General features: G+C 33.9%; 1 protein-coding gene across 2 annotated transcripts in view; it reads left to right on the top strand.

Annotated features, from left to right (window-relative positions):
- The window catches only part of LOC129218436 (sorting nexin lst-4-like), a 91,253-nt gene that overhangs the window by 40,970 nt on the left and 28,438 nt on the right, over nt 1-21,845 (top strand). For both annotated transcript variants that reach the window (XM_054852701.1, XM_054852700.1), the window contains exons 9-12: nt 9,136-9,250; nt 14,886-15,016; nt 20,656-20,759; nt 20,845-20,948. In XM_054852701.1, the coding sequence (XP_054708676.1) occupies nt 9,136-9,250; nt 14,886-15,016; nt 20,656-20,759; nt 20,845-20,948 (454 nt within the window). The remainder of the gene's footprint in view (nt 1-9,135; nt 9,251-14,885; nt 15,017-20,655; nt 20,760-20,844; nt 20,949-21,845) is intronic.

Genomic DNA, 21,845 nt, shown 5'->3' with positions numbered 1-21,845 from the left:
AACTCCCCTAGGATGAGTTTGAGTTTTTTAAAATTTTTAATGGGTTTTTTACCAAAAAAAATAGAATTTTTCTTGAAAGAGCACTTTTAACTTCAAATGGCCGCCAAAAATTTTAAAGTGAAACAAAAATCTGAGAACATAGGGCGGAGAATTCTTATTTTGCTAATACTTATAATTAATACTTTGACTAAATTCAAATGGAATTTGATTTCAGATAAATGTCAGCTGAGATACAGTGAACATCACAAATCATCTTTCTCCATGGGTGCTCTGGGAAGAGCTCCATCACTGGCTTGTCTGTGGATATTTTTTGATTATAAATTTATATAATATTCTTAAAACCACAGATAATAGTGCATACAAGGTTTTAATAAATTTCATCAAGCCATTAAAAAAAAAATTTGTAAAAAAAGTGAATTTTTTGACGCTAAAAACGCTATACCCCCGGTAATTATTTTTGGCATTAACGTATCCATGAGCACTCGCATCATTTTCATGACGGGATCTTCCTTTGCTAACAAATCGGAAAGATCATTTAACGTCGTCAAGGAATGGCTAAAAATTTTCAATGTGAAAGTTTTTGGTTGTGTGTCGTCGATGTCGGTATCCTCGTTGGTTTCATTCTCCTTTGTCATTTACAAAAGCTCCTCATCACTGAGCTCTTAATTGCGTTAGTTTAATAACTTTAATTCTGGAAAGGACCTCTGAATCTAATCGCAAAAGAAGTTTCTAGTGGCACAAGCCTGCTTATTAGCACTGCAGCATACAGTTTATTATGTGTTTTCTGCAATCTCAGGAGTCTGGATTTTGAAAGCGGTGAAAATTTTATCTGTTTGCAATGCTGGATCCGGGTAAAATTGAAACTGATCCGTGTAAAATAAACCCACATAAAATGAGGGTCTACCGTACAGCTGAGATTGCACTCTGGTTTCTTATTTGGAAATTATAGCAGAGTGATTTAATTCTATAAAAAATATCGACACCAGCATGCATTCTTACAAACTTAAATATCTGTCGGAATAGGGTGGCACGGTAACCACGAATAATTCGAATAATAGGTGAAAAACGATACTACTGTTTACTATAGCTAAACAATATGAAGAACACTCACACATGCATTTAAATTATAGCTAAAAACATTGCTGCATTGCATCTACTAACACTGAATGTTAAAAATGTAGGAAAAGCGAGCATTAACACGATCATAAGTTTAAACGAGCTGATGTGTGCATCACAGTACCTCCTTTTACTCCAATTTAATGTCATTTCCCCATTACTGGCAATTTTAATCTAATTCAATAGTTTACTCTCTAAATATCACCAATAGTGGCCAAATTGAAATCAGATTTAAAAATAAAAAAAATCGCCAAATTTGTCACCAAGTTGGTGACAAAAGACTGGCGATATATTGCCAAGTGTCCACCAAATTATAACACCACTTGAGTTTACATCGAAATTAACAATGATCTCCCCCCCAAAAAGGGACAAAAGACCCCTTTAGAAACACCCAAAAGCAACCAAAAGGGGAGGTGCACAACTAGACCCCACTAGGCATCGACGCACCAAATTTCAACTTTCTAAGACATACCGTTTCTTGAGTTATGCGACATACATACACACATACATACGTACATAAAGACGTCTCGAGAAAACTCTTAGTAATTATCTCGGGAATCGTCAAATAGATTTTTCGCGTGTCTATACGTTCTTAGGCACTTATTCACGTGGGGTGGAGTCGGGGGAAAAAAACCTCATCATTCATTCAGGGGTGAGTAAAATGGAAATTAAGGTCAATTTTTGAGTGAAAATTTTTTTGCGAATACAATACTTCCTTTTTTGTAAAAGGAAGTAAAAACATTTAATGACAGTTTTTAAAACAAATTCTGAAAAGACTTGCAGATAATCCAAACTGCTGATAATCCGACCGCCAACGATCGGGAATTTACTGTATCGCTGCCCTAGTCCTGAGAAAAATTCATTTAAAGAAAAAAAAAATCTGCTTTGTAAAATAAAAGATGTACAAGAGGAAATGAAATTAGAGAGTGAGAAAACTGAAATTCATCATGTCTCTGTATAAAACTAGATAGAGAATTAAGCTATATATCAATATAGACATTTCAAAATCAAATTTTTAAAGATGTCTGGACCTAGAAAAGTGCTTTGTAGGAATGTTGAATTATAATTTGCATTTTGAGATAATGCAATGCAATAGAAAGTTCTTAATTCAGACTCTTTTTTTTTTTTTCCAATTGTTGTTGTTTTATCTTTGAATATTTTTTCTAAATAAATAAATAAATACTTTTGCATCAAAGAGTTATAAAATTCGGCAGAATCAATGATGGAATCTATAGCAGAATATGTAAGATACCAACTATTTTAACCGTTCAAAACCACCATTTGTTATTGAAATCTCATTCATTTCAAACAGATCCACAGATGAGCACTGCTTTCAAGATATGCTCAAAGTTCTAAATTACTATTTGTTTAGGAAGAGAAAAAAAAAATTACACTTGTCTTTCGCTGAGCAACCTGCAAGCTGTGTGTTTCCGGAGTTGAGCTGTTCTTGCAAGATGCAAATGAGGTAACGTCACATTACTACGAGCACGGTCGGATCTGGCAATAAATATGCGGACCGATCGTAGCTCACTCTCTCACTCATCCTCTCGTTTGTGCTGTGGGGTGTTTGTGTTCGTCCATATGTTTTGATAACATTTTTGGCTGCCTCTCTGGTGAGGTCTGGTATTGAGATGCTTCCTCGTTGATGTCCCCACTTCGGAAGTGCGTGCTGTGGTGATGTTCATCACAAATGGAAAGTTATCATTGTTCAAGTTAAGCCAGTTGTTTAGTCTTCAGTGCTAAGGGAAGGAGCGAGTCCATCTACATGGCTTACCTGGATGTGGTGAATTTGGTGTCCGAGGCATGAACAGATTACCGAGCGATTATGACGAATTGCGGTGTTGTCCTTCTGCCTATGCGGAATTCACGGTAATAAGCCGATAGAACTTTTACATTCTGCGTGTTCATCTTGATTCAACTTGGACTTACTGTAAGACTTTTTTGACTTAGCATACCTAACATTTTTGGGGACTAAACTATTGTGTTGTAATTATTTTTACTAATGCATGTTTAAATAAATGTTTTCCAATGTTAAAATGATTCATGTTTTATTTTCTTCGGGCAGACCACTTCCTCAAAATTCAGTTGGTAATGAGTTGCCTAATTTTCAGCTTAGCTGTAGGCTACTAACTCAATAAGATCTAAATATATCCAACAATAAGTCCTAGGGATTTGAATTTCATTTTCTAGTCATAAATTCTTATTGTTTTTCTTAGAACGTACAGACACATTATTTACTTGCCCCTCTGTTAGATCTTTCCCTTTAAAACTAAACATCTCTGGATCGTATTTTATATCTTTTAATTTACAATACTTTTCAACGTCATGTTTAGATCTTAACCTTTTCTTTTCCTCTTTCTCATAATAATATATATCATTCCGTTTGCTATCCGGTCTTTTCACTACTTTTCGCACCCAAACTGCATCGCGTAGGTGTAAACCACTTTCCCTGTCCGAATCTTCCGATTGAGAACTTGTCTCACATTCCCCGCTTGCAATCGAGTTTTCAGAATCAGTCGAATCTGAACTCTGCTGTTCATGAGCCGTTTCATTCTCGCTCAAGGTTGCAGGCGGAAGTGCCATGGGCCATGATAGAACTCGTTTCTCGACCTCATTTGATTCATTTTGAAAATCAGTTTGGAAAAAATAGTTTTCTTTGAATGATATATTTATTGATTCTATAATTTTGTTGCTGTCTGGCAGATAAATTCTGTATCCTTTTCTATTAAATGCGTAACCTATGAGAACACCCTTTTGTGTTTTTAAATCCAATTTCTTTCTTAATTGTTTGATGCCTTATAGAGGGTTTTCTCCCCTCATAAAGTTCAAATGGGGTTTTAGTCTGATTGGCATGGCAAACCCTATTCCAAGTGCACGTGAAATATTTCATTGCCTCTGGCCAAAAATTCTGAGGTAAACCGCTCTCCTTTAAAATCACCCGTCTACTATCTGCAATTGTTCTGTTAAAGTTTTCTGCCGTCCCATTCTGTTCCGGAGAATAAAAATTAATTAATTCATGATGAATACCTTTCTTCTTAAAAAAATCATCTAACTCATGGTTTACGAACTCAGTCCCGTTGTCTGCCCTTACTGCTTTGACTTTCTTTCCCAAAAAATTTTCCGCTTTTATGATATGATTCTTCAAAATTTCGGGTACCTTGCTTTTAAACTTAATAGGATATAGAGAACTTCTTTTTGAAAAATCATCTATAACAGATAAATAATAATGTTCTCCATTTCTACCCTCAACATTGCAAGGCCCCCAAACATCACAAAAAAGCAAGCTCAACGGACTGTCAGACTTTGTATCTCCAATAGGTTTAAAACTCACTCTTCTGAATTTTCCTAATTTACAAGCGTCACAATTAATTTTAACATTTTTAAATTCTGGTAAACCATTAACAGCTTGTGAGCTCCCTGTCTTTTGGATACATTCTGTATTTATGTGTCCGAAACATTTATACCAGGTTTCAATATTTATATGATTGGACTCTAAAAAGGCATTTTCATTATCATGATTACAAACAGGCAATTGGTTCGATTTTACAGAATCAACAATATATACACCATTTTCTAAATTTGCTTTAAAAATCAATTTACAAGTTTAGTTACTAGTTAGTTACAAGTGGGGGAGCCACCACCCCCTTCAAATTTAGCACCTCCCAAATCAAATTTGGGTCTGGACAATATATTTCTCCTTAACCTTGGTGAATACATGACATTTTCTAAAACAACAGATCTATTTCCGAAACGAACTTTAATTTCCCCCTGCCTTCAATGGGAAAAGTCTGTTTCTTGACTGCTACTGCCATTTGTACATCCGTTAAGGGAGAAAATGTTCTAAACCAGTTCCAGTTATGGGTATAATGATGACTGGCCGCTGCGTTAAAAATTTATGTCGTCTTAAGCCAAAGTCTTAAAGCCAAGTAATCTACTTTAAAGCACATATTTCTTATGTTCTAATTTACTTCAAATGTGGTTGCAAAATATATTTTTTAGCATTTTAAGCCACTTATATCTTAAATAATTGCACCAAAATGGTATAATAATGCTCTGTATTACTTTGAAAGATTGTAATTAAAACAAGAGGGTGTTAAAACAGAAAAATCAAATTCTTCTATCAAAGAAGTATTAATGAAAGAATCGTGATTCGTGACATTTATACCTTTGAGTTCTAAATTTGTGAGCTTTATGTATCTTTTTGCACTGACATCAGACTGCAATATTGCCCCACTGACCTCATACTGCAATATTGCCCTTATAACAAAATCAAAGGGACTTTATTGAAGTATATCTTTTATGTGTGTATTTGGGTTTTTAGTTTTTACTTATGTTCTGAAGAAGTAACTTAAAATTTAGTTAATAATGTAGTTAAATTATTTTTATCTCTTCGGGAGGGAAGCGGACCCCCCCCCCCCCAAATCCGCTACAGTTAATAATAATGGTATAAATGCGTCAGAAATATTTTACTGAGTAATGATCTACACATAGTTTTTTCTAGCTCTAAAATGAAAAGTAAACATAAACACATTTTAGTTAATGTATTAATTGTTAATAAACATTATTGGTAATACTTAAAATTGTAGTCAGAACCTAAAACTAAAAGTTTAAAATGATGGGTAAGTTATGTAATTTGATAAAGGAATGAGGAAGATTTTGCTTAGTGACAGAAATACAGGCTAGAGAAATAATATATGAGATTATGTATAAATACATGTGTGAGGGGGCCCCAACACTTCTAATGCCTATGGTCCCCGAAAGCCTTAATCCGGCCCTAGGCACGTCACTCCGGATATGCTTACGTAAGAGCCATCTGGATCCTTCCAGAACAATCGATTTCCTCTGAGTCATTGGGAGATTACGTCACACATCCGCTCGTGCTCTGACGTCACATCCTTCTTCCTGACGAACACGTCGTTCTAAGTCGATCCGATGTTTACACATTGCTTTCCAATACGCGATTTGAAACAAGCGTCCTTTAAAGGGACAAGATTAACTGCTTATTCATTAATAAAGAAATACAAGTGAGTAGAAACATTTACATTCAGTTTACACTTAGCTTTTAAAATGAAGTGGTGAGAATATCTCTCAAATAGACATTTTTTGGCTATCAGGAATCCTGTATAAAGGAATCCTTGCGCGAAGTCCACGCTGCAGCAGATGTCTTCGAATTGATGAAGCACACCATGAAACACCTGTAGCTGTTAACCACTGTGCTGCCAATTGTCTAGAAAAAGCTGTGCGGTCCGTGAGCGCCATACGCACCAGGTGTCTGTCATCGCAAGCTGACGTCACATCTCGGGGTCCACTCCCAGATTTCTGAGCTGTCCGACCCTCGTCCATCCACTGCTTCCAAACACGCATGATTGTGCTGCTGTTACACTGCAAACGAGCGGCTACTGCACGATAAGACAATCCAGCTTTACGAAGGCCGACTATTCTGCCTTGTTCAAACTCCGAAATTTGCTCAAATTTCACTTTCTTTCGTCGAAGAGGCATAGTAAAGATTCAGTTAACGTTTAATCTAGCATATAACCACCGATAATCATACACGCTTCGCTACAGCGGTCTATTTATATTCGGTTTGAACCGCCGCTCATGTTAGTATTTTAGTCAAATTTTCATTTAGATAAATAAAATAAAAAAAGAAATAACCCACTCTTATTTCTTTTAAAATACATTTTTGCCCCATGCAGATCGTGTTCGGACAAATTTGCTCTGATGTAAACAACATTGATTTGGTAGTGACGTCATTCGGGCGATTCACTCATCTGAACTGGATTGGGTTTTTGGTTAGTTCCTGCATGTGATAACCGTGAGATGCTTTCTAAAGTTTTCGTGGGTGGCAACAGTGCTTGTTGTTTTGCATAAGCGATTAATTTTGAATGTTGGTTGTTCCACCATGTGTTTTCACGGTATTCAATGCTGCAGGTTTGAGAGCTTGCTCTCTCTCCCTTATTTTTGTTGTGTGTGATGTCTGCATGTTCGTGTTATCCTATCCAGTTCAAATGAAAATGGTGTAATTATTTAGAACATCCTATTTCATGAAGATGCATTTTTTCTAAAGTAATTCGAGATAAGTTCTTAGCCATTTTTGACGAGATATTGTTCGTTTCAGTATAATGTTATATTTTTAATGTTCCTGTTGAACTGGATTCAATGTAAGTCAAATACATTGTCTAAGTATTAGCTCATTCAACATGCCAAAATAAAAGGATATTTTTCTTCGGGACTTTGTTTGTCATGTGCTTATTTAAACTGCTACCCTACTAAATATTTCCGAGGTCTGAAATGCTTCCTTCAGCCCTACAGTTCAGAGGGCGCTGCTCAGCTTACGCATGCGCTACCGTCTGCAATTCTCATCATTTGCATACCATACCCTACTTTACATTTCCTGCAATTTTCAGCTCACTCGCAGAAGTCCTTCGTGGTGTTGCAATTTTCACAAACAGGAAGTGTATATACACCTTGCTCAGCCAAAGCGTTAACTGTCCTGAGCATATGTGTATGCCCTTCCCAGATACTATCATTTGCTTTAAGCTGCTATCAGTAAAACTATTCCCAAAGCTTTAGAATTTGGTATTTTGTAGTTCAATATTTTCTCTTATTCTTTATTTTACGAAAGTAAAGAGTTTTTGGAGAGTTAAACTTATTTTCCACCTAAGAGCCTACCCTAAATAACACTTATTTTCAGGGGCATGCACAGGGAGAGGGGGGACAATTGTTGGCCTGGGCCCCAAGCCTGAAAGGCCAAAGATTTTTAAAATGAAGGGTTAAATTAGAGTAGGGGTAAACAATATGGAAGGGACCCATAAATGTCATTTGTGACAGGCCCCAAAATTTTTGTGCATGCCCCTGCTCATTTTCCCCTAATTCATCAATAACTATGCGGGCCTATGTATAAAAAGCAGTTGAACTGGGAAGTGAATCTTATATGTTTTTCTCAGCTGGTGAAGGGTTAAAAAAAAAATGCTTGTGGGCATATTGTTTCCATTTTTTTTAATGATTTAGGATTTTCTATTTTCTTCATTTTATTTTTTCTTTATATTATACAGATGCTACCTTTATTTTTGAGTGACATTGGAAGTCATCTCAATCTATGGCTCACACTCATATATCACAATACTTTCTTTTTACCTTGTAGAAATTGATAAAGGAATGTAATATAAAGCAGTAAAACATTCCAAAAGTCAGAAAAAATCCAAGATTTGAACTTACCAAAGTCCTGAGGACTCTAAATTTTGATCTCTGAACTTTACTTCCTGTGCTATTTTGTTTCTGAAGTTTCTATATTTTGTAAAAATTTCTCAAAAAATCCATTTAGTTTTCTATTTTTTTGGGGGGGGGGGGCAAATATCACTTCTAGGTCTGCATAATTTTGAATTTATTGCTTTATATTGCGTAATTTCTAGCATTATGGAGAGGAAGAAAATGCTTACAAATTTCAAACCTTTTAAGTGATGACCTGTAATTTTCATTATCATTTATCATTTGTTACACTCTAGATATCATACTCTAAAGCAAGGGCTACCAAAAGATAGACCGTGGGCTAAATCCACACCTCTACATTATTTTGGCTATTTTGATCTTTACTTAGGCTTACCTCCAGGATTTCATGGTTATCACTTGTACTAACTCAAATCCAAATTTTAGCTTACTTCTTTAAAGTGAACACTATTTTTTCCCATCTAGTTTCTGTAATTTTTGTATTCTTTATTCCCTTTTTGCAATAAATTTACTAAATAAAAAAAATGTAAGATATTTTGTTGTTTTACATTAACTGTTAAAAGGTAAGCTGTCAGTCAATAACATACCTACTGAAGGCCCATGGTCTTAAAGATCTTCAAACTATTAGAACTGATGATCCCTGCACTAATGCATAAATTGCTACTAATTCCAAAATACTATGTATTAAAACTAGTCATAGTGATTGCTTACATTAAATAAGATAGGTATTTACTATGTATACACAATTTTTTGTTGCACAAATAAAAAATTTTCATTTTCTTTTCCCTACAGTTCTCCAACATTGAAGTTAGCAGACGCTTTAAGCATTTTGATTGGTTACATGAACGATTAGAAACAAAGTATGCTCTCATTCCTATACCTCCTCTTCCAGGAAAACAATTTTCTGGTAATTATTATTTGTTCCAATACTTTCAGTGACTTTTTTGCTTATGCTGGAGTATTTTAGTATAAAGATATGACTTTAAAATTGGAAAATATGTTTAATTTTTGCAATTGGCTTTCTATTATCCTACTTGTTGTACTAGAGTTGCCATGTAATTGTAGAATATCCCAAACTAGGAAATAGTTGGTTCCCATTAAATCCATTATATCGTCAATATACCCACTCTGATCAAAATAAGTCTTGTATATTTATATCGGATGAAACGTTGCAGAACTAATTAAAAAAATTGTTAATATGCTTATTTATTTGAGATTTGTGTTTTGCTCTATCAGAAATACTTATTTTGTGTAAATAAAGAAAACATTGTGCATTATAATTAATCAAGACTCATGGTTATAAATTTTTAAAGTATATAGTGAAGTTATGTCAGTAAAACATAAATACAATGCTATTTCATTTAAGTTTGTTAGTTAAACAACTAGTTCAATTTTATTATTAGAAAATAATGTCATATAAATCTGCAATTTTACCCATTTCCTCTATTTTTTTTTTTTTTTTTTTAAATCTTTGTACTTTTAGAACATGAAGCTGGAAGGTATGACAATGTAACATTGTTAAAATGATATGTATGAAGTGTAATTTATAAAACTATTGTTAGCTTGTAAAAGACATTTGGTGGGAGGGGTTTGTAACATAGACATAAGGAAGAGCTGACCAATTTTAATATCAGCCAGGGAAAATTCCTTAAAGTATGCACTTTGTTCAGGGGCATGCTGGTTCTTCCCCCAAGAGGGCACCAACCTTGAAAAGGGGGCACAGCTTCAAAGGTGTAAAAAAAAAAGTTGCACAAGTTCAAGAGTGCACTAAAAAAAACACAAAGGTGCAAAGGTTCGAGAGCATTCAAGGACTGGGTCCCCCAAAAGAGTGTCGACCTCGACTCCCAAAATTCCCACATCAGAGTTGCAAAGAAAAACAAAGTAGCACAGGTTCAAGGCATAAAAATAATAAAAAACCGAAGATGCACAGGTTCAAGGCTGCACTGGCCCACCGGCTGGTGTGTCAGTCCACTGCTGTCTCTTGTAACTCCTAGAAAATTTACAGAAAATGCGAAAAAGAATTAAAAAAAAGGGGGTGGAATTGAAATCTTTAACAAGGTGATAAAGTTTTCTCAATGCAAAAGGCTTTCTAAAAATCGAGATCTTAAGGAGATGTATATTTTGACACTATCTTAGAATTGAGATTTAAAATTAATAAATTTTTTAGAACTGTAAACTTTTTAAACATTGCTTCAACTTTATTTTCTTTGCAAAAAAAATGCTTCTGTTCATTTTTGTTAATTGTTTTTTTTTTTTTTTTATTATCAGCACAAAGTTAACTTTCATGCTTAAATTTTACTTGTGCTTTATCTAGGGTGTTTTTGCTTCATATTTATTTGATTTTTGTGCAAATGTTTGTGCCATCAAGAGGCGAAGGATACGGAACTTAGAAATTAAAAAGTTCTGAAATCTAACCAAGATTATATGTAGACTTTTAGTTTGAGATAAATTTTAAATCAGTGTTAATATATATTATTTTAATGTGGAATCTGCTGATGAGAATATAAAATATATAATGGCATTAAATGTTATGTACAAAAATTTTTCCATGCATGCAAATGTAATACTCTCTGCCATTGGCGCGTGCGCCATAGCAGTCGGCGGCGGACATGCGCAGAAGGTACTTCTTTTCTTCCTCGTTTGAGCGGGCTCTGTTTAAACGCTGCTTGTTTACGTCAGCAGTTCTGAAGTTGTTATGATGCACAGCACATAGTTTTGTCTGTGAGTGCGACTGAAGCTTTTAATGAGCTGCAATAATCTTTTCATATTTTATATTATTTCTTTAAATTAATTAATGAAATCGTATTAATCTAAACAATTTTGTTCTGTAAATTTAGTTCATTAGACAATTTTAAACTTAGAAAGTTTCTTTTTTACAGAAGTATCGCTAATCTTTTAGTATTTTGGTAGTGATCTTTAAAGACTTTCAATGCGCTTCTTTCTTTCAAAATAAAAGTAATCCGGTTTAAAAAAAATCTGCACATCAGAGAAGTTTCTGATCAATGCTCAAAATTTAACTTTATGACAGGGTGCCCACAGGAGTGATTATGGCGCAAGTTGCGCCATCAAAATTTTTGGGAGGGATTTTTTAATTATTTATTTTACTTTATTTTTATTCAAATTATTTACTCATATTATTTTACTTTATTATTTTCATCTGTGTGTGTGTATTTTATTGGGGAGCGAGCACACTTTTCTTTCAAAACAATAATAATTTAAAATAAATAAATAGGTTTAAAAAAAAAATAAATAAAAAAAAAGAGGGTTAAAAATAAAAAAAGCGCTAAGGCGTTCAGAAATATTGGGGGGGGGGAGCACCCCTGTTTTATGAGCAACAAACAGGGGATATATGTGAAGCTAAAAGATGCATGATTTTTTTACAGGCCAAAGTCTAAAAGCGCTTTGAGTTCAATGGATTGGAGGGGTAGAAGGCAATAATTGAAAAAGTTAAGGTTTCATAAGTTTTTAGTTCAGATTATTTTAGCAATTAACTTTATTTTTGTGATACAGATGTCACAATTGTTAATTTTGCAGTTCTTTCACTTGATGTAAGGCAGTGACTCCTCGCTATTGAAAATTAGATATGCTACATTTACATTAATTGTTGATTACAGTGACTTGCTTCACTTGTGTTAGTACATTAGGGTAGTTTAAAAATACACTTTAAAAAAAAGGTTTCTCCTAGAAAACAGGACACCACTCAATGTTTTTAGACTTTTGGATAGTAAAATACTGAAAGAATTTTAACTTCCTATTCCAACTGAAAGAGGGTGCTCGACCCCCTCCCTCAAACTTCATAAGTATGAGGAGGGGGTTAAAAAAATACATTGAACTGAAAAAACAATGTTACATACTGTAATCTACACGAGTTATATGCATATTCATTGCAATAAAATAATTACTTACATTAAAAATAAAAAAAAAACAGCCGGGAAAATTAAATGTTTCTAAATTTGTGACTTTTTCTATGCTAGAGCTAATGTTAAATTAAGGGGTCATTGAGCACCCTCTTAAAATTTGAGTAAGAAGCTAAAACTTTTACAGCACAATACTATCAGTAAGTCTAAAAAAAATAAGGGATGTCTTGGACTCGAGCTGAGAGAAAAAAAAAAAAATTGAACCACCCTTAGTACATATTTTTGATTATTTCAGCTTGAGTAAATTAAATTTGGTAACCATTGTTTGTAAAGTTTGAAAATGAGGTAAGTTTTATCAAAATTTGAGATGTATATATTAATGTTGCAAAATGAAGGTGGAGATCGATAACCTGGAATTTTTCTCAAAACCACCTGGAAAACCTGGAAATGTCAGGGAATTTCATTCTTGAACTTCCGTGGCAACCCTGATGAAAAATTTCATCAATGTATGATAGTTTGATAAGAAAAACGATAAATCGCCATTAGGTAATGACATGTTGGCTATTAGAACTTATTTTTGTAAACGCAACAATGAACTGAATTTGCAGCACCTGTTTTCGAGAATTGTAAATTAAAATCAGCATTAGAAGCAACAAAATGACGAAATGACTATATCTGTCGAAAAAACGATAAGGCAGAAAATGTAAATATTTTTTTGAAGAAATAACATACATTACAAAAGGAATTTTTACTCATCACTGCTAAGTTGTCGCTGTATTTCGATACTTATTTTAATTTCTATTTGATTAACTTAACTGTTATTGAATGATAATTGGGAGTAAGTAAATGAATGTGTGGGAATGCATCAAATCTGATTTTGAGTTATATATATACTATTTATAAGTAGTTTTATGTCCTTGTGGTCAACTACCGGAGACTAGCGGACTACTGGAGCAATTACCCTGCTTTAAATTCCCTATTTTAAATGTGTCAGAAGATCTATGCATGGCCACACTTGATTCACTTACGCTTCAGCGTTAGGGGAAATTAGTGATTTTCAAACTTTATTTACTTCAGTCATGATGTCCCTGGGGGTTGAAATTTAGTAGATGTCATGGGGGGCTGTTACAGGGGGGAAGGGGTATGTATGCAACTGTACTCGATGTCAAATCGTAGAGATCACAAATTTGCCACATCGCGGATATCACAAATTTGCCCCAGCGACTGATCATGAACGCAAACTTAGCTCATTTCAAAAGTCTTGCTTAAATTAATTGCAAAAATTTTGTCTGTTAACAAATTACTGTAAAACGCGGATATCCGCACACAGATTTCATATATTTTCAATTCATAATGTGTTACGTTTGTGAAAAGGGCATTAATTTAGAAAATAAGCAAACCAATAAATAAGTGCTATTTTTCGCTTTCAATTATAAAGTTAAGATGTATCATATTCATATGCATACAATTTCATATAATATGCAACGCAAAATATTCTCCCAGTTTCACTGACATTTAAAATTTCTTCGCCTTGAAATATATCAAAACTGAAAAATAGGAAGGAAAGAAATTTCGTATCAACAAAACTGGGGGGGGGGGGACTGTATTCTAATTTCATTCATTAATTTGTTTCTATGCTTAAATATAAACAAACAGAATCTCAAAACAGAAAGCCCAATGATCTAAGTCTGCGCACATGCGCAGTCGCTGTGCAAATTTGTGATATCCGCGATTTAACGTCTACTTGCAACTGTTGGATCCGTTTTATTAGTCTTGATTGAATTTCATTTCCTAAGAGAACTTTTGAATAACTGTTAGATCTTAGATCTGTTCTAGCCTTGCAATTGCAGTCAGAGATTAGCAAACCCTATGAACTGAGAGTCAGTACATAGGAATTTAGGGGAAATTAGTGATTTTCAAACTTTAATTACTCCAGGCCATGATGTCCCTGGGGGTTGAATTTTTGTATATGTACTCAATGGCCCCCCAAGAATATGTATACAAAATATCATTGCCATAGTCCCCGGGGGGCTGTGACAGAACCCCGGGAAGGTACAATTTGGGGGGGAAAATGAGGGGAAGGGGGAGGGGGGTCAAATGGCACAAAAGGCACATCAGTAGGGCACAAGGAATGTGTGTGCGAAATTTCTGCTTGATTCCTTTTTTCATCTGGGCTGTAGCCCTGTCAAAGAAAGCGAAAACTTTTTTGAACAGCGATTTTATAACTTAAATTCCTCCTCCCCCTGATGGTCCAGGGGATTGTATTTTGGTTTACGTCGTCAGGGACCACTAGAGATTGAGTTTACCAAAATTCAACTCCGGGGGTTCTCATGGGGCTGAGATACAGAGGGGGTGAAAAACCCAGAAAACCCCAACTTGTTCTGTCGTGTAAACTATTCTTGGTCGCTTTTATTTTCTTTCGTCTTTGGCGGTGGATTTGCTTTTGCTGGCTCCTGACGTTTGGTTTCCTTGGCGGCCGGGACGCTCCCGTGTCCCGTGATCAAGATGTGGAAGCAGGGATGTTATACTGTGTAGCTGATTACTTAATTACATTTAATGCTCAAACATTAATATTTTCATTTATATTATTTTATTTTGAATTTTCAACTGAATTAAGACTACCTTCACATTTATCAATTTATCAGAATCAAATAAAATATTAAAGTGTTTTTTCTACAATTCCAGGAAGGTACGAAGATATGTTTATTGAACATCGAATGACACAGTTACAGATGTGGGTTAATCGTATTTGCAAGCATCCGGTTCTTGGCAATAGTGATGTTTGGAAGCACTTTATTTCTTGCACTGATGAGAAGGTATTCAAGATTCATATCAGTACAAAAAGTGTTATTGCATTTTGCACCTTTTTTGCCGCATCTACTTAAACTTTTAAATTATATTTTATTGATAGTTGTAACCTGTTGAAAATTATATATAAATACAGTTTAACTCAATTAATATGAAATGCCAAAAATCCACGAATTTTTTTTTTTTTTTTGTATTTGCCGTTATTCGTAACAACTTTAAATGATACTGTGAAAATAAATGATGAAATTCTTACTTGTATTTAAAAAAAAAATCATTGCTACTAATTGTTATTGCTAATTGTTATTATAATCAAATCAGTAGTGCATCCTGAAAAAATTAGCTTATTACTTATAACTGAATGTTTTTGGGAAAAATTAGAGACATTGTAATCCACAATAGAAGACAGACAGCTCTATGTAAAAGTATACTGAAATGTCCACAGGTTAATGAGTGTATGGGTTTTATTCTCTATGATGACAAGATTTAACATTTTCTTCTTGACTCACCATGGGCATCTATAACCTCAAAAATGATGACTAATTTCTAAAAATAAAAAATCAGTGTTCAATGAACATTTTCAGTTAAGAGGTCAGAATCTTTTGTTTATCTTAGCGGAGACTTTCAATTCAATGCCTATTAGGGTGGAACGAAAAAAACAAAGTTTTTATTTTCGAATCGTAATAGTGCGGAAAAGTTGCGATTGGTGAAGACTTACAAAACAAAACAAAGATTTTTAAAATCGGATAATATCTTCCGATCCCGCAAAGAGCCTGAATATTTGAAAAAATGGAAAATTTCGTGTTTTCTTAGTGATTTTTCAAAAATTTTGTTTTATGTTTCTTTTTAAGGCTCTAAGACGGAAAAGTTACGATTGGTGAAACCTTCAGAAATAAAAAAAAAATTTGAAATCGAATAATACCTTCTGATTCAGAACCAAGCCTAAAAAATAGAAAAAGTTGAGAATTTCAGGATTTTTCCGAATTTTTAACATTTTTTGATCAATGTACTTTTTCAGGCTACAGAACGGAGAAGTTACGTTTAGTAAAGACTTCAAAGCGAAAAAAAAAAATCTTTTTGAAATAAAACAATATCTTCCGATCGCGCAACGAACCTACATGTTTGAAAAAATGTAAACTTTAAGCCCTTTTCAGCTTTTTTTTTCTTTTAGTTTAATGATCCTCATAAGTTCGGTATGAAATACTAATGAAAGAACGTTTGTTTATAAAACAAATGTGATATTTTAGTACTAGAGCCTGCCTGTGAATTGTTCACATGGCCCTTTAATCCCGCGATACTCATATTTGTTTATGCCGCTTAGTACAGTGTATGCATCTAATACGCCCCATTAGCGAAATAAAGAACCGCAAAAATTTCACAGACGGTGCCATTCATGTTTACAGAACAACTCAAACCTGTCGATACTTACCTGACAATCTAAAACAAGTAATTTACCCTGTCATTGAAAGAAACTCTTTCTTTGCGCATCCCGAAAACTTATTAATGGCAATGGTGTTTGATGAAAGGAGGCACATAAGAGAACTTTAAAAACGTCTTAAAAGCCAGAGAATCTGTTTCTAAAGGCAAAAGCATTAGAAACTTTTTCATTCCATCTCTAAATTTCGAAGCAGAAGGTTACACAGAGATTATTAATTGGAACACGACAAAGCTATCTTCTCCACCTTTTCTTCGAAAAGTTCCTAACAAAGACATTGAAAATCTTATTGCAACAGGCACTATACCCGACTGGGATATGAAACTATTCCCCTGCCATACGCAAGCTGTCGAAAGATGTGTGAAGCTAATGACGGAGGCTTCACTCAAAGTGTGTGGATTTAAATCAAGAGATGGCTACATAAGAGCAACATTGAAATCCAGATCAATTATGCCCGAATTTTCCAAAAAATCTGATTATAAATTAGTTTCAACAACTAACACTTAAAACAATAAGACTTGTATACTGGATTGTAAATTTGGTAAATATTTTATAACGTTCTATTATTTGAAAATGTTTCATTGTTGTAAAGAATGGTAGGTTTTCATAGTCAAGAAATAAATTAATGTTTATGTGTAATATAGGGTTTTTAAAAAGGCTTTTCCCTGTAACACCGGGGGAAAAAAACAACAAGAAAAATTTTATTTTTAATCACTAAGAAAAGATGAAATTCTCTCTTTTTTTACTTTTCATGCTTGTTCCTGGATCAGAAGGTATTATTTGATTTCAATATGTTTTTTTAAATTTCTGAAGGCTTCACCGATCGTAACTTTTCCGTCTTAGAGTATTAAAAAGAAACGTTGGAGAAAATTTTTTAAAAAATCTCTAAAAACACATGAAATTTTCCATTTTTTCAAATTTTTAGGCTCGTTGCGGGATCGGAAGATATTATCCGATTTTAAAAATTTTTGTTTTGTTTTGTAAGTCTTCACCAATCGCAACTTTTCTGCACTATTACAATTCGAAAATAAAAACTTTGTTTTTTTCGTTCCACCCTAATGCCTATATTATGCGTGAAATTTTTTTCTGCAATTAAATAGTAAGCCAAACTTAACAAGAGAAAGAATATATCTTTAAAAATGATTTTGTATTAAACGTGGTCATATTTAGAGAGTTCAACCGTATTTAAAAAGGTTGATCATTGTTATTCAAAATAAACCTGGTGAACATTTTAGGCAATATGATGAAAAGGCATTCAGTGTGAATTAAAAGCTTGTGGTTTTACCTGTTTTGCATATACTTTTTGTGTGTTTGGGAGAGGGGCAAAGATTGTTTTTTTAAAGAACATTCATTAATGCTGTTTATTTTAATAAATATTTTTGATTAAAATATGGTCAGCTACAATGATTTTAAAAAAATTTTCATTAAAAATATTTTATATTGCGCTATTGATTTTTGTATCTTTATATATTTGAAGATTGTTCATAACTATAAATTTTTTTCTCTAATATTATCTGCTGAGTACTTTGAGTAAAATTTAGTAGTTTCATTTACATGAGTTGGTACAATATCTTTATAATGACTTGAGTATTTTGAAATATCATGATGATTGATTAATGATGCTGGAATGATCTCTTTCATTCACTATAAATTTTCATTAGGAAATTTCTCTTAAAATAACTACTTGATCTAAAAATATTAAATATTCTGTTGTTCATGATGCACAAGGTTTGGATGGAGCCAAAGGTACGAAGTACTTACTGCTTTGGCCGCTTCTTCAGCATGATCAGAGAAAACAATCTCCTTGTCCAGTTGATATTGGTTCTGAAGAGGGCCAAAGCCATAGCTGGACAATAGAAGAGATGGTGATTGTCTAGTTGTGTAGATGGACAGTGTGGACATGTTGAATCGTAAGTTCTGGACCCATCTGGCCAGATTTTCATGCCTTTTAGGCATCCAATCCTGAGTCTTGCAATGGTGGGGGTGACCTCTTGGGAGTAGTTGAACTTTGTAGTAGAGAACTTCTCTCTTAGGCAAATGGACAATCTATGTTTGCAACTGTGTTGGCATTGGCAAGTGTAACAATGAGGTGGTATCGAGAGTTCTGGCTTCTTTACCCAGAGAGTCAGCCTGCTCTTTTCCGGCTGTGTCTACATGGGCTGGAATCCACTGTAATATGCACTTATGGCCCTTTTCCACGATTTTGTTCAAGGTGTTTTTAGTCTTTTGTCTTAAAGAAGTGATGCCTGCCTGCGCGGGTTGTAGTGCAAACTTGCAATCTGAGAAAATGACAGTGCCATCAGATGGAGAACCTTGTGATGAATTGTAGATAAAAAGAGCTTCTCTGATGACAACACTTGTAAGTTCATTGGAAAATTTGAGGCAATCTTTTTCACACAGAGTTTGTGCTTTGAGCTGCTGTCAATGGGATTTGTGTAGAAAATGCCAGCACCTCTTCTGTCACAGGTTGAGTCTGATGTCTGTATACACTGTTGCCATTTCAGAAGTCAAAAACCTAGTGATGGTCTTCAAGCATTTTTGTTTGATAATTTCTTGAGTTTTTTTTTTTTTTTTTTTTGGTGCACGGCTCCAAGAGGTCAAGATTGATTTTCACCGACGACGGTGGACTAATTGGAAACTCAGGTTCCTTAATGAAAGCGAGCCAGGAATGCTGTTTATATATTCTGTTAATATTCTGTTTTAAGATAAATCAGAACTACAAATTTAACTTTATATTTGTGAATGAAAGCTAAGCCGAAAATTTTCTGTCCTCCAAAATTTTTACTATTTGCTTTCAGAAGGTGACAAGAATCAAGGCTGTTCCCAAAATGAGGTATCAATCATTGGTATCTTCTTATGTATGGGTGTTTATTAGAGAAGAAGGATTCCAAGTCTTCTACAACTGTTTTATATCTTTCTACTAATGAGACAGTAATACAAATTATTGGATTTTTTTCTAACAAGCTTTTGAAGTAACTCTGTGCTGAATGATGAACTAATAATGGTTTTGTAATTGTCTAAATTAGAAGATTACAGAAAACTGAGCTCAATACTAACACTAATGTTGCAGAAAACATTAACCATTGTCTTTTCCCTACAAAAATTAATAATTTTTGGAAAGTAAAAACAAAGTTCTTTTAAGCAATAAATAGTTCTAATTTCACCTTCTCTCCCCCCCTCACACACACACCCACCCACACCATGAAAAAGAAAAAAAAATGCTATGAAGCTGAAACAGCTAAAGAGCAAGAAATGATTGCATCAAGAAAAAGGACAGTATATTTTTTTTTTTTATTACTGTTTACGTGGTTAGTCATTGATTTTTTTTTTACTATTTTTTATTAATATTAATGAGATGCAACATAAAGGGGAGAATAGGTGGAGAGAAAATTACTCACTAGCATTAGTGAGCAGCTTAGTCCACCAAGGATGGTATTGTATGGTATGGATCAGATATTGCTAAGATACAGGAGAGCTTGGCTGGGGCTTCTGAAACAGGTCCAGATCTACAAGATAAATTTGATACATTGGTCAATGAGGCAAGACAGAGAAAAGTACAATTGCACTATACTTTGTTTTAACTGGTAGCTTAGTATCCATCATTGGCCTTTTGCATATTTAGAGCTGCAAAACGTCTGAAATTTCTATATCAGAAGATGTTTGAAATATTTTTTGAAATCACTTCCTTCTTCATTTGAGCCAGCATGAACATTTAAACTTACAGATATTTTTAAACTTTGATTTGTTGAGAGATCAAAGTTGCATACATTTCAAAATTTCAGGGACGTACACTATCAAATATAAATAGCAGTGCAGCTGTTGTTGCAGAAAGAAGTCTAAATAGGGTAGAAAGATGTTAAGTATATAATTATGTATTTAACATTTTGCATCAGGATTTAAGACAGAAATGAAGTTTTTAAGCAGTAGCGATAAGAAAGATAAAATCTTCTACAATGGTTTCCCATTTTATGCCATGTGAGTCACTCAGTAGAAATGCATGACATGACTAAACATAATACTTAGCATAATTTCTGTAAATTAATTTGTTTGTGAAACTTTTTTCTTTACAAAAGAGTAAATTGATTGCATACATTTTGATAATGTGGACAAAGTGTATCACTCTTAAGTATAACTAATTAAAATTCTGCTGTAACTCTGAAAATTTCTGTATTCATCTAATAAAAGTAATAAAAAAACTCATAAAATTTTTTCTAGCAATGGAAAACGGGTAAAAGAAGGGCAGAGAGGGATGAACTTGTTGGTGCATCCTTTTTTCATGCCATTAAAGCTCCAGATGCTGTTTTAGATCCTAATCATGTGTAGGTTTTTTTCAGTGCTTTGTTATCGACAAATGTTCTAATAGTTTAATTGAAAATAAGAAAATACAGGATTTTTTCTTTATAGGGATTTGCAGGTTGAAAATTTTTCCAAGTTTTCAGCCAAAATGGATAACACTGTAAAATCACTGCATGGAACTGCTCAGGAATTATGCAAGAAATACTCAGGATGTAAGTAATAGTGTTATTTGTTAAATTTATTGGTGTGTATTTAGTATATAATGTAAATATTTATTAACCTTTATTAAAATTGCTCATTGTCCAATTGTAGGAGTAAACTGCAGTGTAATTTAAACACAATAGAAATTGTTTACAATTTGCAAACAGAGGTTTCTGATTTTTACTTCCTTTTACAAAAAAGGAAGTATTGTATTCGTGAAAAAATTTTCACTCAAAAATCGCCCTTAATTTCCATTTTGCTCACCCCCAAATGAATGTTGAGTTTTTTTTTCGATTCGACCACATGCGGAAAAGTGCCTAAGAATGTATAGACACGCGAAATATCCATTTTGACCATCACCGAGGTAATTACAACGACTTTTCTCGTGACGTCTGTATGTATGTGTGTATGTGCGTATGTGCGTATGTATCTCGCATAACTCAAAAATGGTATGTCCTAGAAAGTTGAAATTTGGTACATAGACTCGTAGTGGGGTCTAGTTGTGCACCTCCCCTTTTGGTTGCTTTCGGATGTTCCTAAGGGGGTCTTTTGCACCTTTTTGGGGGGAAATCATTGTTAATTTCGATGTAAACTCAAGTGGCGTTATAATTTGTCGGACACTTGGCGATATATCGCCAGTCTTTTGGTCGCCAACTTGGCGACAAATTTGGCGGAGTTTTTTTTTTGGTTTCAATTTGGCCATTGTTGGTGATATTTAGAGAATAAATATTGAATCACATTAAAATAGCGAATAATGGGGAAATGACATTAAATTGGAGTAAAAGGAAGTCATGTGATGCACACATCAGCTCGTTCATTTTGGTGTATGTCTAAATTTCTTTACCTTTTAAGGATCATAGGGCATATATGTCCCCTAAGTTCAAATTTTTTTTATAGATTATCTTATA

The sequence above is a fragment of the Uloborus diversus genome, chromosome 3 (genome assembly GCF_026930045.1).
Source record: "Uloborus diversus isolate 005 chromosome 3, Udiv.v.3.1, whole genome shotgun sequence".
Taxonomy (NCBI): Eukaryota; Metazoa; Arthropoda; class Arachnida; order Araneae; family Uloboridae; genus Uloborus; species Uloborus diversus.
Note: the sequence above shows the minus strand (reverse complement) of the source record. Positions and strands in the feature narration are given on the sequence as shown.